This window comes from Metarhizium brunneum, chromosome 2 (assembly GCF_013426205.1).
Source record: "Metarhizium brunneum chromosome 2, complete sequence".
In the NCBI taxonomy this organism is placed as follows: Eukaryota; Fungi; Ascomycota; class Sordariomycetes; order Hypocreales; family Clavicipitaceae; genus Metarhizium; species Metarhizium brunneum.
In genome coordinates, this window is record NC_089423.1 from 561,949 (window position 1) to 589,442 (window position 27,494).

The following is a 27,494-nucleotide window of genomic DNA, read 5'->3' on the forward strand; positions in this document are numbered from 1 at the left end:
TGGTTGAAGTAAACTGAATCAGTCAATCTGGGTCATAGTTATTTAGAGCTATGCCTTGTCCTAGTCAGCTACGTCTATTTAGAATAGCAGGTTTGGGCCATCTTCGATCATAAGTCTCCAGTATACCATTGAGCTCCGCGTCCACGCCCTGTTCACGCAGCCAAATGTCTCCTCGAAATGGCCGCTTCACATTCAGGTCTGCTTTGGTCTGGATAATGTCCGAAATCTTGCTTGTCAGCTCCCGACACCACGGGCCATGTTCCTCCTCGTTATCCCAGTGCGATTCAAATCGAATCAATACTTTGCCCAAAGGCATGGAGCACCTTTCTGGTAGTTCTGACATGGCTCCGGCTCCGAGAATAACCAACGCGTACATCCGGTTATGAACAGGATGGTCCTTTGCGAATTCGAAAGCATCGTATAACTTGGGTAGTACGGCCTCACAATCTGGGACAACCCAAGACGATGTCTGCACACTAAAAGACCTGGTCATTTCATGAGCCGCATTGGCCGGCTTCCAGAAGACTAGAGGGTCCTTGAGCATTGCTAAAGAGGAGGCTTCTGCCAACATTCCAAAATTGGCGGCCAAGAATTCCGACGCCACCTGCAATCGGTAATCGATGAGGGGTTTCTCGTTCCATTGCGAAAGGTCAGCCGCCCATGATGCAATCTGGTCCCCCAGATGCTCCCGAAGACAGGCAATTGTCTCCTCTTTCCTCAGGAGGCTCGCGATGCGGAACGCACAGACGGGCTCGGGGTCATCCAACTCGTAGTAAAACTTAAAGGATGGCGAAATGTCCAGAGGCAAATTTTGCGTCTTGTCCATGAGACTAGATGTCACGCAGACCGCCACCTGCTCCCTGTTGAGGCGAATGTTGCACCACGTGGTCACCTTTGGCTCATCAATCAACCGCAAACGTATTTCGGTGACTACTCCTGCTCCGGCTGCGGCACCACCACGCAACGCATATAAAAGTCTTGGGTGGCTATGCTCATCCACGCTGACGACAGATCCATCCCATAAGACAACACGTCCGCCGATGACAGATTGACAACCGAGTCCATACCGCCGAGTCAACATAAGATCCCATCCAGCCGTAGTGAAATGTCCACCTACTCCGACACCAAAGCAATCCCCGTGGGGGACTGCCTTGCGGTTCGTGGCGAGAGTGTGCATGACCTGACCGAGCAAGCAGCCTGGCTCAAGCACCAGTGTACCATTCGAAATATATTGGTTGGTCATGGCTCCCAGGTTCAGTAGGATGACGGGATGAGGGCTTGGATCCCGGTGCAGGTATCCATGGCCGCCACTCTTGATTGAAATGGTGAATCCATCGTAAAGCTTGAACTCCTGGAGCAACTTGACAGTTTGGCAAACTCCCCATTCGCTCCGCGGTGATACCACAGCTGCAGGAATCACGGCTCCCGTGTCATGCATCATGGCTTCGAGCGGAAGGGCATCTCCATTGACATGCTCTGCTTGAATTCTTCTCCGTTTGAGGGTCGATATAAAGCATGCTAAATCGCTGTTTGTCCCATCACCGTTGCCATTCATGATTGCACAATCGGTTTTGAGGCTTGGATAGGTTTGGCTGTCCATGTTAGGAAGTGAAGTTATGGTGAAAGAGTTGTTGCCTTGTGCCACTCCAAATAGCCGCTATTGAGTATGAAGGGTCCTTGGTTTTCCTTAAGGCCTCGTTTACCGAAGACGTCTTTAAATACAGAAGTCGGTGAGGGACTTTGCCCTAGGTCCCGTGATTGTAGCCCTTGTGTAACCAAGGCCATTTCCGTGTGACTGTGACTACGTATGTCTTGCTCCCACCCGAACACGAACAGCTCCCATGTCAATCCCATATATTAATTGCATTTGGAGCCCATGATATATTTTGGCTAGACCTAGAATAAGATGGCAGTTTAGAGTCTTATTCAGGTGCCCACGGATGCGGGTAGTAATAGCTGCAAAATAACCACCTGCCTTTTAATAGATAAGTAGAAGAAATTAAGGAGCCAGTTTATTAAATATATATTTATAGCTTTTTGTTGTGATATTAACTATATAACTGAACACACTACTTGTGCTACAAGTAAAAGGTATAATTAAAGAGAACACAGTAAAGTATAGTACATTTAGCTAAACTAGATCTTTAGCCTTCTATTTTAACCCCAGTATTTATAAGTATATTAAATTTAAATGTAATTAGTATTATATTTTATAATATATTTGAATATATTGTAAATATATTTAAATATATTAAGCCTTTTCTATGTAAGACGTGTCGGGCGCAAAATCCGCAGGTAACAAAACAAGGGCTGTTACACGGATGACACGTTGCCATGAAGGCACGGGCCGAACCTTAAACCCGACGATAGTTACACAAGGGCTCTAATCACGAGACCTAGGGCAAGGTCCCTCACCGCCTCTTAATATAAATAAAGGTCTTCCGCCCTCAGGGCTTTAAGGAAAACCAAGGACCTTTGATATCAAAGCAAAGTATTAGCTGAATACGAAATGTTATTCTAAGCCCCTAAATACTATACCCTTGTCACAAGGGCATTGTTCTTTGAAATCTATTTTTCAAGTTACATGATAAGGCGTCATTATAACATGTTGTACTTGTCTTGACTAGGTTGTAACAGTTCTTGTAGTATAGAATTCGCTATCACCTTTACTACCAGATTACTTGTCATTATGCGCAGGTGCGTTCTAGAAACGAAACGTGGACAGATATTGAATTCTACTGTCTAAAAACAGTTCCATCGCCAAACGTCCTTCTCTCTGATGCCTCCGCATCTATTCTAGATACAGGCCACCAAGTAGACATAGTCCAGTGCTATTCTGAACGGGAGCCCTCTATGCGTAGAAGTGACGACGTGTCCTTCCATTACCCTTTGGCTTGGGCTTGGTCTTGGGCTTGGTGCCAGTGCTAGGGTTGTCGTCATCATCACCGCCTTGCCCCGGATGGTCCTCCCCGTCTCCCTGGGTAGCTGGCCTAGCCGGCCTGTCGGGTCTCGTACTCGGATGCTTGGGTGGCGGCTCAATTTCGTCATCCCCGGGATTGCCGGTTCCCTGTTCATCGTGGGATGTACCCGGCTTTTTACCCTGAGAAGGATGCTTGGGCGGCGGCTTGACCTGGCCCGTATCAGAAGTACCTGGATCCGATTCATTATCGGCCGGCGTGGGTGACTGCGTGACTGCAACCTTTCCAGCCGCCTTTAGCTGCCTCCAGTTGAACGGTGTTGTGTCCGGGACGGCGGCAACCTTGTCATCAGTCAACACGTTGAGGTCCTTGACCAATCTGTTGCAGCCCCAGTTGTCCTATACTTTCTGTGAATACCTGTTCTAAACGCGTTTCAGGGGTCGAGAATATACCTACACCGTCACCGCAGGGGGGTTGAATGATGTACTCCTCGCCATTGGGGCCCGGCCTCTTCAGTTTCATGATGGCGACAATTCGAGCCTCGCTGTTGCTCAAATTTTCGCTGCCAATGTTGGCCTTGTAGTAGGCATCAAAAGTCATGACCTCACCGCACCTTGCTTGGTTCCTGTGGGTGCCGGTGCCACAGGCGGCCAGGTCGGCCTCTACCCCTGGGCCTAGTTTAAGGGAGTCGCCTTTCTTGACAGATGAAGCAAAGAAGATTTCCTTGGAACGAGTCAGGGACGATTGTCATGCTCGGCAGCAGTCAAAACTTAAAACTTGGACGACCCTCTCCGGCCGGCGAATCTCGGCTTTATCCTCGTATCTTTCAAGCTACCTTGATAGAATACACCGGAGCCTGCAAGTCTTGGCGGAAAATTGAAGCCTTTTGTTTTTCGGTGGGAATGACACTGTATCTCAAGTACAGCGTAGCTTTGGGAAATATTTATACCCAAGGCTCTTGCCTCGAGAATTTCCAAAATCATCAAGAGCATCGGTTGACAATTCAGTCTACGGGGGTGCCATTTGCTAAATCCTGGATAGGCGAGCTGCAACTCGGCACCGTGGATGCCATTGTGGCTGCCCTCCTGGCATCCATGCCAAATTTGACGACTTTGTATCTCGGTCCAAACTTTACCATCAAGAGCCGGCTTTGGGGAGGCGTGCTTCAATGCGCCCTTTGCCAGCCAAAAGAATACCAGTTGCCTACCCTTACGCAGCTCCGTCATGTCACGTCCGAGTACAGGGCCAAAGAATGGCACCACCGCGATACCACCAACACGGCCGACGTCCTTCCCTTCTTTTACCTCCCCAACGTTGAGCACCTGTCCGTTTCTATTGACAACCCAGCTCAATTCGCGTGGCCTTCAGATCCGCCCGCCCCGTCGTCACTAGTGTCCCTGGATCTGTATAGGCTGCGAGAATCGCGACTGGCCCCCATCCTCTCCGTCCTTAGGGGACTCCAGAAGCTACACTGGAACTGGCTATACCAGCCAGATCTCGATGAAAACGTTAGTCAAGATGTCGTTGAACTTGATACGGCAGCTGCTGCACTCGGCCACGTCCGAGATACGCTTACAGACCTGACGATCCGGACCATAACACGCCCTAGAATATCAGTCGGCGATTACGACCCTCCCTCGTTAGAAATTCAACCCTCCTTAGACGGCATTTCTAGCTTTAATAAGCTTATAAGATTATGCGTCCCTTGGGTCTTCTTGATGGGGTTTTCGCCATCCTTGAGTAGGAAACTTTGAAATGCTCTCCCTTTACATCTTGAATTCCTTGATTTGGCCGCAGATTTAGACGATCACGAGGAATGGGAATGGGACGATGACTCCGTTCTAGATGCGGTGAGGTCCGAGTTAGCGGGTCGAGCTTTATCGTCGAGACCCCGTCTCCGTCAGATTACTCTGCCTATTCCGCTTGGTTTTGGCGATTTATCTAGTGAACAAAAGAAGCAGCTAGGGGATATTAGCGCAAGTGCGGGAGTAAAACTGGCATGGATTGATAAATGAGTATCACGGCTTTGTTACACTTGTGCTAAATTTTTCAGCACAAATGGGATTACATATGTCAAGCTGGTACAATGCAGACGCATGTGGAGACACTTATAATGACGTCAACTTAATTCTTGGTCCGTCTCGTTTTATGTGGCGCTGCTCGATTTCGTAATAGGAACAAGAAGACGGCTCTTTGTATCATGTTCGCGCAAAGGATCCCGACATCCAGCTTATAATACTCTCAACATCCAAGGTGTTGATACGCTCATAATCTGGGGAGCCCTCCCATTGGAGACAGCACCAGTTTTCACATGTCTTGCTTTCACGCTAGGGATACAAGTTTGTCAATGCCAAAGATTAACGAGGGCTCGAAAGTGCTTCCATCTATGGCTTGGAACCTTGTGGCGTTATGACTGCCGTGAACCTGAAATGAACGCATTCATGTCAATAAGCCTCGCAGTCGAGCCGAGGGGTAAGCGAAGGTGGTGTGCGGCATTTTGTCCACTTGCCCGACATGAAAGTCAAGAATCTGGGGCACAAATGCGTCGCGGCGTTGGACTAAAAACGTGGAAAGGGTTTAATTCAGGAGACCATCTTGATTTCAGTAACAGACTAATTCTGCATCACGACCAATTTGTCCAGGTCTTGAACGCGTCACGTCTTCCTATTAAGTTTGATGAGCCCTGCACGAAGAGCGTCTAGCTGTTGAGTTTACAATCGCAATTTACCGTAGTAGGGAATGACGAAATATGTATTTGGGAGGTTTTTCATGGCTTTCATTGATAGCTTCATATAAGTAATACTAATGAAAAATTCGAGTCGATTGATGAAAAATCCTGCAAATTTAACCCCTTTTATATCCGGTCCAAGGCCCCTGCAAGCCTTTTGGGACTCCTGACGATAACCCTCAAATTCAACCAGTCCTTTTTGACGCAACACTAGCCCGTTTGCTATATTTTGCACCTGGGAGGTCGGTCCTGTCTTATACCCCCGGCAGTTCCTGTAAGCCTTGTGGGAGAGCACGCAATGCTTTTCTGATACCTTGTCTCCTCTCACACCTTTAGAGTCTCAAGAAAATCATTCGCCTCAAGAAACCTGAATATTCGTCAGAACGGGAGAATCTTGAGCCAATACCATAGTACTAATACTTACGATCCCTTCGCCCTCTTGATAATGCTTGCTTTGAGCTTCTTCCACAAAACAGCATTGTCTTGATAGTATAGAGCCAGAGTCGATAGATGGCCATCCAAGTAGCATTCCATGTCTCTCGAGTCTGCTGGAATGCCTAGCCTTGTCACTCTTGCAAACCGTCTTTCAATACTGTGTATAGGGCAGGATGTGACCATAAGACTTGTATAGGTGTCCTGTTGCAAATCGCGAGCGAGGGTCAGTAGACCTTTGCGGACAAGGGACGAACACTGGTCCAGGCCATCGAGGACTAGATATGCTCCACCCTGCTCCTCAATAGCTTCATGTATTGCTTTAATTATTGCCCGACTCCGGGGCTGTCTTTCAAGTCTCATGGAGCTTTCGAGGACCCCTTTAACTGACACCGGAATGGAAGCGCATTGGCTGAGAAATTGATGAAGGACCATGCGAAGCAGCTTTTGAACAGTCCGTTCTTTTTTCATTTGGGAGTTGCAGTATATGAATGCGACAGGTCGTCCCATGCCGGATTGAGCTCGTATATGCTCTATCGCGACTGATGCCAGTACAGTTTTGCCAGTGCCGGGAGTACCGGAACAGTAGAGGTTCCGGCAGACTCCCCGCAGCCACTTGGTAAACTCGGGAGACTCCAGAAACCACTGCCCAGTTCCTGGATGTCTCTGCTTAAGAATGTCCTTATGTTGGTCTTCGTAGGTAGGAGAAGACATGATCAAATCCAAAATGTCGTCACGTTCTTTACGTCGTTGTTCTATAAAGAGTTAATACAATGAATTTTGCATAATACTGGGAGAGCTTCTCGAACCATTTAATAGACGCTCGAGGTCTTTATTTATAGACCCGACCTCTGCTGATGCTACATAGAAATAATTGTCAGCGTTGGCACCTCCTCTCTCTGCTGCTGCTCTGGACTCACTCTGCTCCATAATTCTCAGTGCCTTCTTGGCCCGCACCACCTGGTTTGCGGGTATGGTTTGGAGAAGCTCCTTGGCATATGCCGCTGCCGTTACCGCCGCATACTCTTTCCAGTCCTCATTCTTGTGGGTGTTGAAGTAGTCACAGATCCCTCGGATGAAAAGACACGGAAAATTGAGCATGAGCCCATCAGCCACCGTCTCAAAGCAAAGGATCCCGTGCTCCTGTCGGAGCTTCTCTCGAGTAGCACTATGCCGCATATCCTCCCTTACTGAGCCAATAACACCGTAGTGAATTACAGGATGCTCCGTGTCTCTGAGCTTTCGATGTACCAGTCGCTCCTTGTCGCACATTTTACAACCTATGCCTCCCCACTTGTGCTCGTAATTCGCTTCAAACAGCTGATCGTGCTCGTGGCCTGGATATTGGAACACCTCCATCATCGTTGGACGTGACTTCACCATGTTCGAAATATGTTGACTGATTGCGTTCCTCACAGCCTCGTTTCGTGAGCGAAGTTCTGAGACTGCGGTTGTAAGTATCGCAGGCGGTTTGTAAAAAAAGCATCTTTGAGGAATTTCGCCCGTGTTGTATCTTAAAACGCCTCCTGTTGGTTGTGACAGCTCGGATATTTCCTTAATCCAAAACAATTCTCGCTTACCATGGTTGCCTTCCGAGTGACTGACTACTACATCCCCAAGCCGGATGTCTTTATTCGGATCGTCGCTTGGGGTGGCTGGCGCTCCGCCTCCAATGCCGACCATCAAGCCAAAGCGGATATTCCGAAAGTGGTAGAGAAGGTAGTCTACTTCCCATGGACTCGTGGTTCCTCCTGTAAGGAAAGCAATTGCAACATTATGCGGTCCGATCCGTCCCAAGGTATACCTACACTGAAAGTCCGCTGGGAGGCTAGGGTGCTCCTCATCTAACATTAGTTTAGACGCTACCCAGTCGGCTGGAGAAGCACAAATCAATGCTACAGTGTAATCCTCGTGTGTATAGTTCATTTTGGTGACGTACAAAACAGAGCGCGGCCGTGTATCGATGGTAGGCACTGTGGACGTTGGGAATGGTCTGATGAGAGCAGCTTCGCTTGGCCATGCGCATCAACACCGAGTTAAAGCTATATCCCGAGGTTAGCAGGACCAAAAACAACAACAGTCGGAGTCCTTACGTGACGCGGTGGTGATTTCGTGGCTTTCACTGGAACGTTCTTCTTCAAATGACAGAGGAAAAGAAGGACCGTCAGTCCGCCCTCTTTAGTCCGAAAAACGCGGAGTAAAAAGATTTCCTAATGAGAGAGATAAAGATCGAGCATCATGACACTCGTAAGTTGGAAGCGCCGAGTTGGGGTCGGGAGGGTAAGGAAACAAGAACCGCAGGCCAGATGGCTGGGTGGGCGGATAGCTTTTATAATCACGCCTGCGTGCTACCTGTTATCCATTGTGCTCAGTGAATGGTCCATCGTGTTCAGTGAAGCGTCTATCGTGCTTAGTGAACAGTCCATCCTTCTTGTTGAACAGAATATTCTACTCGGTGAACAGTTTATCTTACCTAGTGAACAGTCCATGTCATTCAGTAAATGGTGAAACGCCACGACATGTAAGCTGACGCTGATCGTTTCCTTTTGGTCTCAACAAAGCGCCGACAGAACAAAGGCCTTGGGCCAACAACAGTTACACAACAACAAAGGAGGCATCACGAGGCCAGGGACCTTTAAGACCTCAGGGCAGATCATTTAAAGATTGCATCAAATTGATCATGTTCGAGCAGATGCACTGCCCTTGTCATGCGATGTCACGCTGTACCACGCTCAAATCTCTCAAAGAGCGAACAGGAGCTTGATAAAAGACAAACACATGGCCTAGTGTTCGGACCTGGGTGTGGTATGATGGAACAAGGCTTGGGCTGGTTTTGCGATCGGGATGGAACGGCCCTGTCTCCACTCGACCCATATGTGGCAGCAAACCTCAGCGTCTCAAGACAGGTAGCCAACACACATCAAAACGGTGCCGCGGTAGGAAGTCGACACAGTCGAGGATTCACTTACCGTGGTCTCCGTCGATCGACCATTTCAAGCTAATAGTTTTGCTAGCAGTCCGCTGAGTGCTCTACCGTCTACGGTGGAAACGAGGACACCGCCAACACGCCGCGATACGACCACGATGGGTCCCTTGCATCTGCACGTGTCGCACCGAACAGAGCCTGGCCCTATTTCCAGGATTTCACAGCCTGTCCAGCGCAGGAGCTTGACCTGCAACAGCCCAAAAGCATCCACTCTGGCTCTAAATCACTGGCCTGCCCATGCCTCTCCCACCTCTCTGCCACCAGCTCTTGTTCAGCCGGGCAATCGGGCCGGTGGAATGTTCATCGTCACGACGTCGAGTCTCGGACTGTTCCATCGTAAATCGAGCCTCGGGCCGTCCCGTCCCTAGCGCCATCCCAAACTGGCAGTTTTTCGGTGCGCCCAGCGTTTGTGGGGACCTGGGTTCCAAACACACATAAAAAGTCAATAGCCTCTGCCTACGCCGTTTTCTTCGTGACAACACTTATGAACAGTAACAATGTCGTCACTGACCTGCATACCAACCGCGCAGCCAACAGGATTCGCGCCCAGCGACAAAGGTGACAGAAACCGGGGTAATATGAGACACGAGCGGCTCCACGGCGGCATGCTGTGCAACAAAAGACGACATCGGAGACACACATATCAGCAGCAGATTGCCGAGCGGGACCACCCGCGCTGCAAATGCCTTGTGGCGCACCGCCTTGCCGTCTCAGTTTTCTCCCCTTTCGAGTCGGGGCTCCTCAGTCTCAACCAATCAGCTCATATCCACGGCCAGGGTAATGCATGTTTATAGCTCAGCAGCGCCGCTCGCCGGCCCGGCACTGAATGCCGCCAGAGACGAATGCCCCAGACGTGCGGCCTCGAATTCGCACATTCCATTATTCCATCGTAAATGCCGTTTACACCAACTGGCATGTCAGCAGGGAGGCTTTTCCTGTGTCATCGCAGGATAGAGTAGACTGAAGACCAAAATGTGCTGGCCACAAGCCGCCTTGACAAGCCCGGCTTCACAGGATTCGAGATGTCCTGCTGTCTGGCGGCCGTGGCATAGTCACTGGACCGGAAATGGCAACTTTGACATATTAACAGCTTATGCTATTCTGTATCCCTTGGTCTGATCTCTTCACAGGTATTTCAAAGTTATAAATCACGAGTTACTTATGATTTAATTATTTATTAGACCAACAGCTGGTACAAGTGTCGCAAATACTACATTTGTATAGAGCATGGTAATCCGATCACCGAGTAAACCTGAATAACTTGTTCGGGAAAATCGTTTTCTTACTGGCTAACGATTTTAAATAACCAACCAGTCTGGCCGCAAATAGCAGTCATGGTATTATAGACTAGTCATCTACATCTGCTCCGTCAACATCATCCGCCCATCAACCCCTACAACTTTGGTCTTCACAAATACTTATTGGCACCAAGCCACTCCTTCAGAGCAGCAGCATCACGCTTCTTGTACGCAGCGCGTCCGCGAATCTTGTCCTTGACCGTCTCCAGAGTTCGGTCAAAGCTCTTGGTATCCTTGTCCTTGAAGAACTGCTCAATGTCGTCCACGGCAGACACATCAGTGAACCCGCCCAGACTGACGCGCACGAATCGGTCGACAACAATGGGGTTGCCGAGCTTGGCAACGCACGCATCCCAGTTGGCCTTCATGAAAGCCCACTGCACCTGGCGACCGACAGGGTTGCCGGCCAGACCCATGCCAAGGACGTGCATGTCAGCGGCGTTGACGGCGTTGCTTGGGGGAGACTCGTTGAAGTTGAAGGAGACGATTTGTTCCTTGAGGATCTGTTCGTCCTCGGGCGCCGATAGAGCATTAAGGCAGATCAGCTTGCCATCAATGGACTTGGTGTTGAACCACTCGTTCTTCAGGATCTCGACTGCGCGGGCGGTATCCTTCTTGACGGCAGCACGCCAGACGGGGAGTCGCAAAGAGGGCGGGAGGGGGTTGGCCTCGGCGTTCTCGTGCCAGGCATTGAAGCGCCTCAGGGCTTCTTTTTCGGCCCTAGTAGAACATGAGTAACGACATTGCAAATTGAATGCGAAGAGACCAAAAATCTACTTACTCGGCGTGCCCGCTGGCAACAGCAACGCCAATAATGCGCTTGCGCAACATGGTGGTCAAGTATTCTTCATTCTCGGCGGCATCCCAGCCAATCTCCTTGACCTTGTCCGAGATGAGCTTGAGAGCAAAGTTTTCCAGACCCGTCTTGATCTCCTTGTCCTCGTTAAAGACAGACTTGACAGAGCCGATAGAGTCAAGGACCTGGGTCCAGACAAGAGGGTGAGTCTCTTTGCTAAAGCCTTCGAGGAAGGTTAACAGAGCAGCAGACGTGCTGTTCCCGGCAAAGGCCAAATCTGCAGTAGAACCAATAATGGCAATCTTGTCCTCGGTGCTCAGTTTGTCGAGTTGGGTGCTGAGCTTGGCAAGGCGAGCAGGGGGGTAGTTGACGCGGTAGAAACCAGTGGCGCCGCTGTTGAGCTTATAGAACTCATCATCAATATCGCGGATAGTCTCCTCCTTCTGGAGAAGGGACATAGTGTTGACACCAGTCTCCCCCTTCTTGCCCTCGAGGCCAAGAGGAACCCACCACGTTGTGGTGTCATCTTCGGGCTTGACGTCGCCGGTGGACAGGAATCGAGACTGTCTGATGGAGATTTGGCCGGGCTCCTCGGCAACTGTAACCACGGGGTGACCAATCTTGGAGATCCAGGGTCCCATGAGAGCATTGACGTCCTTGCCAGAGGCCTCGCTCAGCGCATCCCATAGAGCCTTAGTCTTGGCATTGCCGTAAGCGTGGGCCTTGAGGTAGTTGGAAACGCCCTTGAGGAAGGTTTCAACGCCTAGATGGTTGGCCAACATGCGAATTGCAGAGCAGCCCTTGAGGTAGCTGATGGAGTCGAAGATCTGATTGACATCGAGGGCATCACGTACAGGGACGTGGATGGGGTGGCTGGCACGGATACCATCGAGACGGAAAGCAGCCTCCATGCCCTCGTTGACGAACTGTGCCCAGACCTGCCAGTCGGGGTGCAGGTGGTCGACAGCGTGCCAGCCGACCCAGGTAGCAAAACCCTCATTCAGCCACAGCTCATCCCACCAGTCCATGGTAACCAAGTTGCCGAACCACTGGTGGGCAAGCTCATGGGCAACAACGTAGGCAACGGCATTCTTGAATCGAGCATCCGAGGTCTTCTCATCGAAGAGAACCTGGGTGGTACGGTAGGTGACGAGACCCCAGTTCTCCATGGCACCGTGGGTGAACTCGTGGACGGCCAAAAGATCGGACTTGGGGAGTGGGTAGTCAATGTCGAAGATCTTGGAGAAGAAGTCGATAATCTTGGGGGCGTGCTGCAAAGCCCACCGTCCTTGTTCCTTGAGTCCTCGCGTAGTGTAGACACGGACGGGTATTTGCTTGCCATTGTACCGGCGGTCCGTGAGCTGCTCAATGTACTCAAAGTCACCAACAGCCCATGCCAGGAGGTAGGTGCTCATGACGGGAGAAGTCTCAAAGGAAACCATGTTCCATCCATCCTTGGTAGGCTTGGTTTCCTTGACGGGCATGTTGCTGAGAGCGACCTGGTCGGTGGGTATTTCAATCTCAAAGTCAAAAGTGGCCTTCAGGTTGGGCTCGTCAAAGCAGGGGAAAGCACGTCGGGCATCGCAAGACTCAAACTGGGTGCTGAACATGTAATGCCACTCGTCATCACGAGGAACCGACTTGGCAGGGGTAACGGCAGGCTTGTACTTGGAGCGGTAAAAGCCAGCCATCTCGTTGTTCATGATGCCCTCAAAGTCGATAACAACGGATGCCTTCTTGGAGACGGGGAGCTCCTGGTCAAAGGTGATGGTAGCGCGTTGGGCACGTTCATCGTAGGTGAAGTTGGTAGACTGGATGGCCTGAGAGGACTTGGTGTGGTCTACAAGGACCTTGGCGCTAGTAATCTTAATCTCGACGGTGTTGAGGACAATCTCCTTGGTGGGCTTGACAATCTCGGAATCGATGCTGTGAGAGTCATTAGCTGGCAGAAGACCTCGGACGATTCTAGAGATGAGAAGCCAAAGCGTACGTCACTGTACCCTGGTAGGTCCAGTTCTTGAACTCGAGGTCTCGCAGAGACACATTGTAGTGAACGGGCTTGAGGTTGTCGGGAAGAATCTCGCGGTCAGCCATCTTTGCAGGATTTCTTGCTCTGGCGTGAGCAGAACAGAACCTAGATTGTGTCCGGGGAAAGAGACTGGGGGAGATTGAAAGAGTTAGCTTCAAGCCGATGCGGAATGGCAAGAAATGGAATCAAGCTGTGCCAGGAAGGCGGCGTCTGGAGCTAGCCTGAGGCACACGAGGAGCTTGGAGCCAGTGTCTCTTGGCCGACAGACTAATGATTCCGTATGACCGCAGCAGCAGGACTAATAGCCAACGTAATAAAATAGATTATAGCGTCGCGGATATGCAGGCAGAAGCTGTTACGAAAGGCTTTGTTCCCAAGCTCTACCCTTCGCCGCCGACGCCATGGTGGGACGAGGGACCTTTGAGAGCGGGGGACCGAGTGCAGGACGTCAATCGTCCAATCATGGGTTGGGATAAGGCGAAGTGGGGGGAGGGGCAAAGCTGGGAGGACGCGAGAATTTGCCGTGCCACTCCAATGTTCCGTCGCCAATGTGAGCCAATGCATCCATCAATTTGAATGGTGCATGCAGCGGAACATGGAACGGAAGAGGCGCCGCGCCATGAATATAGCCGACCGGCTGAAAGAGGCAATTGCTTCACTGCCAACGAAATCATATAGACGTACCTCGTAAACGCAGAACCAAAGACGAGCGAGCGTGGTCGACTCGACAAAGCTCCCCCAGAAGCACGCGCCACACCCGACGGAGCCGTCTTGCATGTCGAAAGCGCGTTTGAAGATTCCGCAGGCCAAACCAAGGCCGAGGCCGAATTCGACACCAGGCAGCTCAACGCCCTCGTCCCATCAACGGCTCCAAAGGCCGCCTTGCTTCGGGTCAACAGCACGGCTCGTCTCCACCAAGGAGCACGACCAAGACCGCCGAGTTGCCACATCAGGCATGTCGACATGGCTGAACCCCCGTAAATTTGTCAATTGGCCAGCCGTGCTTCCGAAGCTTGGTCCCCAACAGCAGACTTTTTGTTTTTCCTTCCCGCCTTCTATCAACGGGCTGTTCCGGGCAGCAATCTAGCTCAATTGAAGACGTCGTATGGTGGCTGTGGGCGCTGTTCGTCCCAAGGACGGGCTACCGTACCCGTCCGTGTAGCTCCGCGTGAATCGCAAAGCGGCGCAACGTTCGAACTGGCACTTTTGTACGTTGCAGTCGGGGCCCGACGCACACAAGTGGCAGAGGACGATGAAAAGAAGAAACAATAAAAGAACTCTGCAAAGAATACACAGATATGGTACAGTATTAATACAAGTCGTGATACAGGCCACACGCGGCCGCCAGTAATCGCGCCGTCGTCGGGACTATGCGTGAGAGAAATTTCATGCGCGTTGAGGCAGTGATACTGGAAAGGAGCACGTTGGATGTGTGCGGATTGTGGCCCACACTGTGTTGCACACTGTGCGTGATGAGATGGAGGGTGTCGTGCATTTGCATCCAGGAGCCAGGTGCTGGTACTTGCAAAACGTTTTTTAGAACATACTTGTAGCCGGGTTTGCGGTTTGATAGTATACTGTGCCTTGGATGGACCCATGGCACCATCCCATTTGTTGGGCAGCCGTCATGTTTTAAACAACTGAAGCAGACCGCCTTGGAAATAAGGAAAACTGTGTAAAGCGAGTAACCAGGCCGTCAATCAGCTAGGCAGCCTTACTTTAACCAATCTCAGGCAAACCTCCTCGACATTCAGCAAACCTCCGTAACAGGTCGGTCAGTAAACACCCCAAGCCCTCCATTTGTGCAACTCGATGCCCCCAGCCGACAAGCAACGACGCCGTCGGTCCAAACACATCGACGAGTACACCTTCAGCAAGCGGTGCTGGGAGCCAAATCAGACCGTCTTTCAACATGGCCATCGACCTGGAGCCACCAACTCCATCGCATCTATCCGGCCCGAATCAAGATCGGTACAAGACGCCCAGGTTCCCAGTCGAATGGCACGGACCGAAAACAGTCCAGCAGACATCACGTCATACGCATTACACACAGCAACTAGTAACTAGTAAACCAACAAGTCTTGAAGCGCTAGCCAATAAGTAATGTCAAACCACGGCTGAGAAAAATATACATAAATACACCATGCAGTACCCTAAATGAGCCCAACTAAGCATGCCGCTGAACCAGTATTCATCCGTCCGCAACGCCGTTCAAAAAAAAAACAAGGTCCTCACCATGCGTCATTCGTAAATAACATTATTCAATCGAGTCCTAGCCCATTGCGCTCCCATGCTTCAATTTCAATCCCATACCGACACCTTCATGCACCCGCGCCCATCACGCTGTCTCCTCCTGCTGCACCTTTGTCGCAATCTCATCCCACCAAGCGCCGTGTGCCGCCCTGTCCACAATCCCAACCTTGTCCAACAAGTCGGAAATACCTCGAACCCGCTCGACAAACTCGGACAACCCCAAGCTGGCCAGTCTCTCGCCCGCCGTATTCGCCGCCTTGACCTTCTCACTCGCCGAGCCTGGCGCAAGTCTGGCAAGAATATTGCCCCTCAAGCGCGTCAAGAGTAGCCGCAGCACGGGCTCCCTGGGCTCGATGTTTTGTTGCGACATTTCTTGGCTCGCCTTGAGGACCTTGGTCACAAGCGCCCGCAGATGGGACTTGGTGACGGCCGGCATGGACCGGCCTGCTTCGAGAGCCGCCATTGTTCCCTGCACCGTGGCATCCAATGACGAATGGTTGGCTTCGAGAACAGTCATGATGCGGTTTGCTTCCGTCTTCCACGCGGAGCGAACATCTCTCTTGAGGAGGTTCTTGCACTGCAGCAGTACGGCCCCGGCGGTAATGATGCGCTGAATCATGCAAGACACTTCGTTGATTCGTCGGTGGTCAAGCCGCAGCATTTCGGGTATCTGCTCCAGCTTCACTGGTGTGGGCTGGGTGAAAACATCCACCAGCATCTGGGCATAGAACCGAGCAGCCCCGGGCTTCGACTTTGGATGGTTGATACCCTCGGGGTCGCGCTTCTGCACCTCATTCATGACCTTGGTCGTGGCCAATCTCCAAGCAGCCTCGGCAATGTGTAGATCCATATCACCCTCCTCAACATCTGTCGAGAACCGTTTCGCTTCGTACGGAGCAGCACAATCTATGAGCTGTGGCGCCGCGATACGCAGTAGATAGTTGATGTAGTCGCAAAGCATCACGTCGATGAAGCTGTTCAACGCCTCGACCCGATCAATCAAATCGCCGTCGCTTAGTTTATTCTGCACCAGATCCTTGGCTTCATCGTCTCGGAATGGGGCGCACAATTTGGGAATCAACGAGCCCATGGCCGTGAAGAACTTCTCGTATGAGAAACTGCCCACAACGAACTGTCTCTCAGCCAATTCGGGGTCTATAATCTCTCCAATGAAGTTATACATGGAATTGCCGGGTTTCAATAGACGCTGCAGCTTCTCTTTGATATTCTTCGCCATAAGAATGAAATACCTGAAATTTGACTCGGCATCATTCTCAGCCATGGCAGCGCGCATCTGCATATACAGCGGCCGTGCAAGAACAGCCTGCTGCTCGACATACTCCTCGGATGGAACTTGATACTCTTTGTTGATTGCCAGTTCATGTACGATAATGCGATTATCGGGGAGCAAGCCGTTGAGCCCAGTCTTGGCCACGGCCAGCTTACTTTCGCTTCTGCCTGAAGGTGTCGCCGGTGGAGTGAGGGTTTGCGCCTCAGACGACACGAGGCTGGAAGCCGTGGCCGTCACATCACCAGCAGATCCCTCGGCAACTCGCGGCTTCATGTCCCCAGTCTGTTTCTTTGCCTTGCGAGACTTCCTCGCCTCACTTACCGCCTTGAAGATTAGCTTCTTGCCCTTCTCCGCGCCGGCCAGCTTCTTGATTCGCACTATGAGCATAAGTTGAGAGTCCTCGATGCTTTGGCGGTAAAGACTAGCCGCGGCGTCGCCTGTGGTATCTTTGACCGTTTGGAAGATTGCATCCAGCTCCACAAACTGCATCAGCATGACTTCAATCAGTGCGTTGGAATCGCGGGACTTCCACGCAATGAAGGCGTTGTAAAACACGGCATATGCTTCAGGAAGAGTGGATTCCAGAGCCGGCGGCATGGTATATCGGTTGGACGCGGTCAGTCGAACAAAGATGTTTTCAAAGTTGACCAGAAGATCTTTGGCCTTGCCAACCAAATCCTGCAATTGGGGGTTCGCCAAGTCTGTACTCGGTAACCGGTGAGAGCCCAGGGCATCGGGTTCGCCCCCGTTCTTGTTGATGAGGACTTGGGTAGGATGACCCAAGATGAGGAATGCACTCAAGAATGTGCGAACAGCAGCCATTTCGTCCACGGACCTCGGCTCTCCTTCTTTGAGACCACAGATCCTTAGCAGCCGTGCCGTGACTATGAGAACCTTTTCCTGCGCCAATAGTTCCACCACTGTATCGAAAGACGTATCTCGAATGCCGTCTACGGATAGACCCAGGCTGTTGAACTCTTGTATGATGCGTTTTCGAGTGCGGCCCCTCCACCATCCTTGAATGCATGCAGCAGCATCGTCTTGGCTCAGCCTAGGTTTCGTATCCTCCTTTACTTGCGCCAGGGTTTCGTTTGCTTTTCTGGCCATGACGCTCTGGCCACGCACCCGCTTCGTGGCGCTTTTGTTTAGGAGCTCCTCTCTCCTCCTCTCTGCCTCAGCCATGCGCTCCTCCATTTGGGCGCGCATCTTGGCAATCTCCTGCTCCCTTCTCTCCTTGGTAAGTTCGGCAACTTGTTTCGCCTTTCGCACCTCCTCTGCGCAATTGGCAACAATCTCGGCAAGATTGCGTTCCCGAGCCTGTTGCGCAGCAAGCGTGCGTAGCTCGGACGCGGTTGGGCCGCGAGGTGCAGCCTTGGCAAGCGCAGCACGATGTCGCACCTTTTCGGCATGGGCGGCCCGGTCAGCAAGACGGGCTCGTCGGTCCTCCAGAAACGAGGCTCGTCGAAGGTGCTGTGCGACATACTTGCTCTGGTCATTGTCGTTGCGGGATGGGCCGTGGTGAAGAGAGGAGCAGCGCGAGTGCGCAGACGAGATGGAATTGCGTCGCGACGAAGCCGCCGAGTCTCTGCGACGGGCTTGCGACGGGCGATAGAAGCGGGCAGCGACTCTCGGGGGCGGGGTATATATTCTGTTATCATGTTCAAGCACGTCATCGTCAGAGGGCGGCATAGCAAGGTCCAAATCCATCGCTGTCGCGTCGTCGGAAGTAGGGCAGTTGGATTCTTCGAGATTGCGCGAGGGTTCGCTAAGGTCGGGGGAAGGGCGATGCATCGTGTCTGTCGGAGTAGACGATGCTGCGGCTGTTTTGTAGGAGAAATGTGTACTATCCGAAAGGTGGGAGTTTTAACTTTTTTGGGAAATTCGAAATAAAGTACGCCGCAACCGTTTGCGGTACCAGCCGCACAACAAGTCCGAGTCAGACCTCAGAGTTCGCGGGGTGGCGACGACGCGCGGAACAACCCCCCTCTCCCAGAACCTGGATGAGGACGAGGATGACAACGGTGTGCAATAGAGCGCAGTGTATTTGCGCTACGAAAGCGAACAGTCGAGCCAAATGGATTATCGTGAGGCGGCGACGTCGAGTCGAATAGTTGACCGTCGACAGCTGACCGACTCGGAGGCAACGCTCAGTGGCCTGTGCACGCACTATAAGGTTCAGTCGAGGTTGAGGACGAAGGGAAGCGACAATCCGTTCGAGGACTTGATAAACAGCAACAAAATCGGTCCGCTTGCACTCCTGTACAGAAATGTCGAATTGTTTTCAGACAATCGTCAAAAACAAAAGAAGTTGATCAAGTTCACGCCGCCGCCAATCTAGTCCAGTGACGAAGCCAGATACGGTGCAGCGGGGAGAGGCTGAAGGCTGGAGCGTGGCGATGGTGGCGGCAATAGCACACGGCGTCTTCTGACAACTGGGAAGCACCGGACGTCATCAAAACCACGCCCTGCACAACTCGTATATTCGATTCCAGCGGCGAGAGGATGTAGAGGAGAAGGTTATCGCAGAGGCCCGTATCGCTAGCCGCCACCCATTGATGGTCATGGCAAGTTTGGGAAGGCGCTCCGACCGACCACTCGATTCCTTCCGCGCTGGAAGGTTCCAGTTTCGGATGGGTGGGGCGGAACCAGCATCTTCAACTCCTCACAATGAGCCTGACGTGAAGAGGGTGTAAAAATGCGCAATCAATAGTCGTGGCTCGTGCGTGCCACGGCCCGAGCCAAGCAGGACCAACGAGGCATCGCACGACGGCGCTACTGTCTGATGCTTTGCTGCAGAGGCCCGAGACAGCTGGCCAAAAAAAGGAAAGTAAAACTAACAATAACAATAACAATGCTCCGTAGTACTACGGAGTACTACCACCTTGGACAAGGCCGCTGTCCACACCCAGCGTCGGCAGGAGCGGCGTCGCCCGGACTCGGAATCTGGAAGGCGCGAGGTGCCATGTGCCATGCAGGAGAGCGTCCAGAACTTGCATTGCATGAGATCTTGGGAACATGGACGGAATCTTACCTCCTGGTTTGGCCTAACCTGGGCAGGGATAGGAGACTAATGATGCAGGGTTGCAAAAAGCTGACACATCACATGACTGACGGTGAACACTGCCGTTACAAGGGCGGCCAGGCACCTTTGCACACTCAATGGGATACGGGGCAGGCATAGTGGCTCGACTACGTATTCGCTGACGGATAAAGCGGGCGGCACGACAGCGTCCAGTTATCATATCATGTCAATTATTCCTATTCGTAACGCTGCTACACATCTAGGTGCTCACGGCTGCTGCCTACGTGTTTCGGGCTCGCCCAACCGTGTTGCTGTCATGTCCACAGTGGCATTTCTAGCAACCTCTGTCCTCGAGGTGCTTGCTGTCGCTCGTGTAAATTTCCCAAGACTCAGGAAGTTATCCTGGTCTCAATATCAATCCCAAAACAAACCCCACCCCCCTTTTCATGTTGCCCGAATCTCTCCTCTAGCTGGACAAGTGGTTTAAACCCAAATAATTTCGCCGATTCCATGTATATGTCCCGCTTATCCTCATGCCAGCTCGTTTTATGCCGTGCGACGCTATAATGCAATGTCCATTTCCTTGACCGTGTTCTGATATTTGGCCGACTCTCCCATCACCAAAAGGCCCGCCCGTTTCCTCAATATCTTACTCTCAGCTCCTCACTTGTTGGAGACTACCGCTTCGTACCCGACCTCCCATACTACTCCAGGTCTTGTCTTGCATCCTATTGAGCCATTCCAGAATGGTTTCGTAACACAGCACGTACTGCCTAAGACTCTGGACCATGCTAAGCCTTTGTTCTCGGAAATCTTGAACTGTCTTTTGGATCAAATCCACGCCGTCGTCTCGTATCCAAGTCGTATCCATGTCAAATGACTCCCATGTCTGTGAATTATGGCCACCCGTGACTCTATCCAAGAAGCCTCGAGAGGCGCCATCCTTGGTCGTCATTGGGAAAGCGAATTCGTCGTGAGTGCTCATTTTGACGTCGCCGTCGCCGTCTTTCGTTTGTGGCCCTGAGACATTGGCCTGTCGCTGGCGTTTGAGCATGTCAATGACGCTGTCAACTGTGCAGAAAGCTCCTGTGCGTCCACATCCTGCTGAGCAATGTACCAACATGGGCCGAGAATTGGCGTCCTCTTCCGGTTCATCATACCAGGTTACCGGGATCGAGTCAATGGTTGGTATCTTGGAGCCCATTGACGTCGTCTCCACTGGCCTGGCGGCTCGCTGCATCACGTTGGCGAGTTCAACCAGGGCTAGCAGGTGTGACGGCTGAGCAGGAGTTCCAAAGTCTGGCCAGGCCGCAAAATGCAGGTGGGTGATTTCTCGAATCGGCGCAAAAGGGTGCGCGGCATGAGATAGTGCAAACTTTCTAATCGTGACATATGGCGTCTCTGACTGTCCCTGGCTTTGTGCCCTTGCTGGACTTGATGACGGAAAGGTAGTTGTCGTGTTCGCGCGCTTGCGTCCAAACTCATGGGACGAGGACGAGGTGGGGGTCGGGCTCGATTCGGATCGGTGCTTATCAATGTCTAGAGAAGCCTTCTTTTCCGATAATGCCTTCAGCCTGATGGGTCCAAAATCTCTACCTTTCCAGTACGGGTGGCACTTGAGTTGGCCGCCTTCACTCTCGGCCGTCAACATGACGATGACGCGGACATCTTGCTCCCAAATGACTGACCAAAAGTCCTAGATGGGCGTGTTAGCTGGAGATTTCACGGGCTTGCTCTAGACATCAACGAGCAAACGCAAAAGGATTCAGAAACCCACCTCATACGTCGCGGGCAGTGGCCCTTGGGTAGCAATGTATCGCTTATTGCTCCTTGATGCAGACAGGTGGCTTGCGTTGACGTAGTCACACGACCCGCTGCGTGTTTCCCTGAGCCGGACTCTGGCATGCTCAAAGGGCAATATGTCCTTGTAGCGGTTCTTGGTTCCTTTTTCAACGCCTGATAATTGGAACCTGCAGTCTTGCGGCTTTTGGTTAGGTTGAAAGGCTGCATATGCAGTCCGCATGCGTGACTGTTCGTCGAGTTCGATGTTTAAAAACTTGTTAGAGACCTTTTTGCCATGATCACTCCGGGATGATGCATCGCGGAGCCATGTGGGCAATAATGGCGATTCCAGATCCTGGGGTCGCCCAATTTCAAATTGGCCCACACCATCGGCGAGATCCATATTCTGTCTGATATTAGAGAAGAATGGGTTGTGATCGTTCCCGGTCATGGGGAGATTGACGCCGCCTATGACCGGAGCAAGCGTGCTTTTGCTGGTATTGCCACAATTCTCCTGTGTAGACGATGGTGGATTGGTCGACGAAGTGTCGACGAGTTCGGGGAATATGGCGCTGAACATTGTGAATCCGCCGCGAAGAATTGCAGTATTTCCTTGGTAGCCCTCATTGGTAAACTTCTTGATCATATTCTGCGCTGTAACGGCGTCGCGCTTATCGGACGCATGCGCATCATAGACTACAATCCAGTCCGTGTCTCGCCATTTAGAGAAGTGCTCTGAATCCAAATTTCCCTGAAATGTTTGCTGTAGCTTTTTGAGGTCAAAAGTTGAACGCTTGAGCAGTGTGGTTGGTATACACAGGTTCAATGCCCCCTGGATGCGAGAGTGTGCAAAGCTCTGGGAAGAGCGGATGTCCAACAAGAGCATCTTGCCCTCGGCGACGGTTTCCATCAAGGCTTGGAGTTGACTACCGGATATCATGGATGACGGACCCATTTCCAACTTTGGCGGTAGAGTCGTAGCACGCGTTATATTGGCCAGCTCGGGTGAAGGGGGATCCGGTTGGGGCAGGGTCAAGGATAGAAGGGAATCGTGGGGGTCTGTTCGGGGTTGATGAGGTCGCCGATGAGGCGTCTCGATTTGTCGAGGCGACTCAAAAGGCATCGAAGCCGTGATCTGGGTTGGCGGTATTAATGACGACTCCGAGTTGCGTTTCGAATCCGAGGAAACATAGGCGGAGTCGTGAAGGCTGTCATGGTCGACCTCGCTCTTGCTTGTCAGTTTTGGCTTGAGGGACCTGATGGACTTTGGAAACGAGGCATCGGAGCCAGTATCGCTTGTATACGTGTGCCACCTAGGCGGTCGGGGCCGGACAGGAGTCGGGTGTGAGGTCGGCAACATGACATGAGATGTGGCGAGTGAGAAGGACTTGCCCCTGTTCAGATCGGCAGCCTTCCTGAAGGCTTCGAATTCGGGATTCGGGTCCAAGGTGATTTGTTTTGGCAGCGCTGCGGCAAAGGACTTGACAGACGAGCCAGGACTCCAGTTCTCTCTGGCTAGAGCAGACGACCCCCTGGGGTCATTGCTGGGTTCGATGACCAGGCCAAAGTAATTGGGACTTGGAGCCCGGGCACTTTCTACGGCCATGGTAGGAGACAGCATTGGCGGGTAATTTTGACCGACGGAATATGGCGCTCGCGGCGAGGTTGCTGGTGAGGTGGTGGGCTTGGTGGCCCTATGCGGACGTGAGCCATGAGAGTGGTGGTGGGAATAAGGGCTGACTGCGGCAGGGGAATGCCGCGATTGAGTCTTCATGATGGACTAAGCAAGCCGTGTTGGTAGACGGTGGGTGAGTCGGGATGATGCAGGCGACGAAGCACTATGTGCAGCACAAATGCTCGAGGTCCTAGAGCAGGCGCATGGCGAAAGGTTGTGTTGGTAGAAATGAAGTTTTTTGATGATGGTCCAAAGTATATTGTGCTGGGTGCCCAACATGTCAGGTTGCCGGCGTCGACAAGAATGAAGAAGGGAAACAAGTCAAAGACGGAAGTAAAGAAAAAATGAATCAAAGATGAAGGGTGAAGTCGACGACAATGGCAAAGTGGGTAATGATGTACGGAGGATTCCACACACACAGCGGCGCGCGCGCACGCACACACTCGCACACACACACCCGACACACACCCGACACCGACGTCAGAGGTCCAGAGTGGCGGTAAGGCGAGACGGAGCAGCACGCAAATGGTAGGGGACCCTGACTTGCGGCAGAGACAGGCCTGCGACTGAGACGGACTTGGGTGGCGAACAGGACAGGGCCCAGAGCCGCGGGTCTCGCGATCAGTGGCGCTGGCCTGGCAGAAGTTTAAACAGACGGGTGATTTCCAAGCCGCAACGTAATCAATCCGTGGCCCAGAATAAAGGCGAGAAGCGCAAGGGCGAGCAAGAAGGGTCGTCGTCCAAGGGTCAGGGGGGAGCAGCCAAGACGACTAAAAAAGGAGTGAGTCTGCGCCCTGCGCTCTGCTCGTGCCAATCGACAGGGACCCCGAATTCGCAAAGGATTGACGACGAGACGAAAGAGACGGGGCGGCGGTCAGAACCCAGGCACGGCGTGAGGCTGCAAGCTCGGGGCCTGGGGCTTGAGCGTGATGAGGCTTGCGGCCAGACCTTGACGCTGCCTGCACACTTGCACGCTCAGGGTAACACAGAGGCCAGGCGCATGTAGGTAATCGAGCAGCCGGGAGAGAGCCTCTTTCGGCCATGGCACTGGCTGACAGGTCGTGGTGTGCATGTGCATGCGGATGACCATGGAGCGGCATTCACCAGCTCCACGTCGATGCAAAGCCCACCTCGTTCGAGATGAATTGGCACCGGACATTGAACACGCTATTCTCGCCCGGTATTGCGACTGCAACATCTGACCGAGTCGGCACGTTCGAGACAATTCCATGCTGCCTGCTTGCATCTCGTCCGAGTTGGGGTCCACAGCCGTGCAATTCGGAGAAAAGACGTCGCCGGGATTGTGAGCCAAGCTTTCTGGTTTGTCGATTGCATGTTGATGAAGCTGGTACGGAGTACTACACCCACTGTACATGGTGTCCAGTACGGAGCACCGCCTGCTGTGGGTTTGGCCAGCCACCGCGAAACCGGCGGCAGTAGCCGGTACCTGAGCTCGAGTCCAAGGTCAAAGTCAAAAAGCAGCATTATTCAATGTCGACCCAGACACGTCGCGACTTACGTAAAGCTGCCACGAGGGCTTCACCTCCAGGTTCCGCACCGAGTACCGATACTCTGTAGCTACTGCTTGCAACGTTCTGGACTGCTGACTCGACCAGGCTCTTGCGCCCTCCATTCCGGTTCAAAAGAATACCGCCCACCACCGCCTCTATTCTGGCTGCTATTCCTCGTCAAGACATCCTATCCAGCTCCACGGCCCATCGTCATCAAGGCGCCGAGCGTCTCCGCCCAGGATCCCACTGCGCTGCCATCGTTGATCGTAGCGCTGCCAGGGGCGCCATCAAAACGCCCTACTCCGTACTCCGTATTCACACAGACAACAGGAGTGCCCCGTTGACTGTTCCCTGACGGCGTCAGAGGGGCTCGCGTGTGCCTTCCACCAACCAACACATGCGTGGCGCCCCAGCAAAACGTCACAGCACCGCAGGACACTTGGCGATTCGAGTCGAGACCCTTTTCGATTCTCGAGAATCCACATCGAACATTGGACGCTCCACTCGCCCGTTGCCGCCGCTTCTCACCGTACCGAGTGCAGAAAGCACTGTCGTGTGCAAGACCCCTCTGGGTAACCGTTCCAGCCACTGACTAAGGGACGTACAGTACGTCCAGACGAACCACCATTGCAACCATGGCGCAATACTCCGTCCGTATCAAAGGCGAGTTCGAATCATCCAAGTAGTTGAGCCATCTGGGCGAGTTGAATTTCCTTGCTGCGCCTGGATGCCAATACAATGTTGCTTCCATTGCATCCAAGCAAGAAGCCCCCAATGAGGATGATGGCACAATGCCTTTTGCAGCCCGTCTACGGAGTACTCCTAGGCGCCATCTACTTACCCTGTAGAGAGCCAGCAATAGCAATGGTACCGCATTTACCACAATCCGGGACGCGAAACCTTGGTGCGCATTGCAAACCCAATCAAGAGAAATAGGACGAATGGCTGCAAACCACCCAGTGTGTCAAGTCAGACTGTAGCCGAGTTGCATCAGGCCGCGACGTCATGCCTATTCTTCGGCGAGTCGACTTGGCCATCATCTGGTACTACACCGTGCGGAGATGCAAATTTCCCGTCAGTATCCTGCACAATGCAGCCAGGCAGGAAAGCTGAGTCTTCACCACCATTGATGGGTGAATTAATTTTGCTTCCCTCTGCAGCCCGTCTTTGCTTCTTCATCTGTCTCATGTTGCTGTTGCAGACACTGCTCGGCCTATGGGCTCGGCAGAGATACAAAAAGTCGTAACGCAAACCGTAACAAAGTGCAAAGGCATGACGTCAGATGTGTCGTGTCAGTTGTTCCTTATCAGAACGTCGAGCTCGTCACGCTTGCTTAGCCCAAGGCTGCTCTGCTCCTACAGGCACTCAACTGGCATCGACTTCTGGTACTCCGTATGCTTCACGTGCTTCTCTGCTGATAAACCCACTGCACAGGTCATGTGTTCGGTGTATGTACAGTGGCCTGTCTGCCGTTTTGAACTCGAACAAGGCAATTTTTCAAGTGACGGCAGTGAGGCTGCCATCCGGGGCCCGTTGCAACCCATTGTATCCAAGCTCGCCTGCAATACCACCATCCCTCATGGAAATAAGCTGCTCTGGGCCCTCGCACAGCGGCAGCGGGATGTAGTGTTGTGTGCGTGCGTGCGTGCGCGCGAGTGTGTGTGTGTCTATGTACTCCGTACCTAGGTAGGTAGTTTACAGAATCTCAAAGGGGACATGGAATTATGGACTATCCACATACTACTGAACAGCCTCTTAGCGCTGGGATGGTACGATTCCGATAACCCTACGGCGTACACAACACCCAACAAACGCCCCTCAAGGGGCTTCATGGCTCCATGTTGCATGTAAATAGCCGCTAGCGAAATGGCGGGTATGACGGGCAGTCAAGTCGTGACGGCCTGCCCCTAAACCGTATTATGCGGGTGCAGGGAATGAAATCAAGGGCGACACCAAGAAGGACTCCATTCCTGTTGGCTCATTGCGTTGGAGGCTTTGCACTCTGTCGACTCTGGGGATGAGGCTGACACCTTGGTCGAACTCGCTGGCAGTTTCAAATACATTGTACATGAATGGTAGACTGCTTTCTAAAAGACAGAAAAACTTGACATGGAGTCGTCAGTGGTGGTAGTGTGGCTCGGTTCAAGTCGCAACTTCTGGCAGGAGCGACCGACTGCCTGGCTACTACAAGTTGCCAAGTTGCCAGGCTCTCAATATCCGCACCAGACGTGAAAAAAAGCTGCTTTGTGACACTCGAGTCCTCGACAGTCGAATTGTGTTGATGCCGCCTTCACCTTTTATCATGTCAATCCAATATTGTCACTACACAGTACGAGATCGAGCTTCAGTGTCCCATCCGTCAGAAGTTGCCGAAGCACTGCCAAGAGGGGGTTTAGGGGAATGCCATTTCCGCCGAAAGGCGCCCCCATCACGTCGACCGACATCCCTCGCCTATACAAGCTTTTGGTGCATTGACAGCCAACCAAACACGCCCAAGATTCCCATCTGACATCCAACCGCGCCCCTTGCGTTTGCAACTGCGACTGGAGCCAAGATGCAGGGTCCTTTTGCAGACCGCAGGCTGGGAGAGGGGGTTCTGCACGACAAGACGTGGCCTGCCTGTCGCCGGTTGTTTGTGGTGGGATATGACTTGGGTGTTGGTTGGGGAAAAGACAGCACGAATGGCTTGCGAGGTCCAGGGCATGCTGTACTGTTCACCTCGAGGCACGAGACGCAGAGAGTTGTCGCCTGCTGGTTCATCGCTTCCGGCAGC

General features: G+C 52.4%; 7 protein-coding genes across 7 annotated transcripts; 1 reads left to right on the forward strand and 6 right to left on the reverse strand.

The window, feature by feature from the left end:
- Positions 1-64: 64 nt before the first annotated feature.
- Positions 65-1,555, reverse strand: G6M90_00g031560 (uncharacterized protein; the record flags this gene model as incomplete). Its single annotated transcript, XM_014687608.1, has 1 exon — positions 65-1,555. The coding sequence occupies one exon, from the start codon at positions 1,553-1,555 to the stop codon at positions 65-67; it is 1,491 nt and encodes a 496-aa protein (XP_014543094.1).
- Positions 1,556-2,851: 1,296 nt separating this feature from the next.
- Positions 2,852-3,518, reverse strand: G6M90_00g031570 (uncharacterized protein; the record flags this gene model as incomplete). Its single annotated transcript, XM_014687609.1, has 2 exons — positions 2,852-3,316; positions 3,375-3,518. 2 exons carry the CDS (start codon positions 3,516-3,518, stop codon positions 2,852-2,854), a joined length of 609 nt encoding a protein of 202 aa, XP_014543095.1.
- A 302-nt stretch (positions 3,519-3,820) lies between these two features.
- G6M90_00g031580 (uncharacterized protein) lies at positions 3,821-4,672 on the forward strand (the record flags this gene model as incomplete). Its single annotated transcript, XM_014687610.1, has 1 exon — positions 3,821-4,672. The coding sequence occupies one exon, from the start codon at positions 3,821-3,823 to the stop codon at positions 4,670-4,672; it is 852 nt and encodes a 283-aa protein (XP_014543096.1).
- Positions 4,673-5,970: 1,298 nt separating this feature from the next.
- On the reverse strand, positions 5,971-7,440 carry G6M90_00g031590 (uncharacterized protein; the record flags this gene model as incomplete). Its single annotated transcript, XM_014687611.2, has 4 exons — positions 5,971-6,013; positions 6,071-6,833; positions 6,888-6,938; positions 6,999-7,440. 4 exons carry the CDS (start codon positions 7,438-7,440, stop codon positions 5,971-5,973), a joined length of 1,299 nt encoding a protein of 432 aa, XP_014543097.2.
- Positions 7,441-10,472: 3,032 nt separating this feature from the next.
- On the reverse strand, positions 10,473-13,252 carry APE2_0 (Aminopeptidase 2; the record flags this gene model as incomplete). The annotated part of the gene is made up of 3 exons (XM_014687612.1): positions 10,473-11,082; positions 11,144-13,084; positions 13,149-13,252. The coding sequence occupies 3 exons, from the start codon at positions 13,250-13,252 to the stop codon at positions 10,473-10,475; spliced, it is 2,655 nt and encodes an 884-aa protein (XP_014543098.1).
- Positions 13,253-15,525: 2,273 nt separating this feature from the next.
- TCP11L1 (T-complex protein 11-like protein 1) lies at positions 15,526-18,522 on the reverse strand (the record flags this gene model as incomplete). The annotated part of the gene is made up of 1 exon (XM_014687613.1): positions 15,526-18,522. The coding sequence occupies one exon, from the start codon at positions 18,520-18,522 to the stop codon at positions 15,526-15,528; it is 2,997 nt and encodes a 998-aa protein (XP_014543099.1).
- A 1,886-nt stretch (positions 18,523-20,408) lies between these two features.
- pyp1 (Tyrosine-protein phosphatase 1) lies at positions 20,409-23,141 on the reverse strand (the record flags this gene model as incomplete). The annotated part of the gene is made up of 2 exons (XM_014687614.2): positions 20,409-21,449; positions 21,531-23,141. The coding sequence occupies 2 exons, from the start codon at positions 23,139-23,141 to the stop codon at positions 20,409-20,411; spliced, it is 2,652 nt and encodes an 883-aa protein (XP_014543100.2).
- Between the last annotated feature and the right edge of the window lie 4,353 nt (positions 23,142-27,494).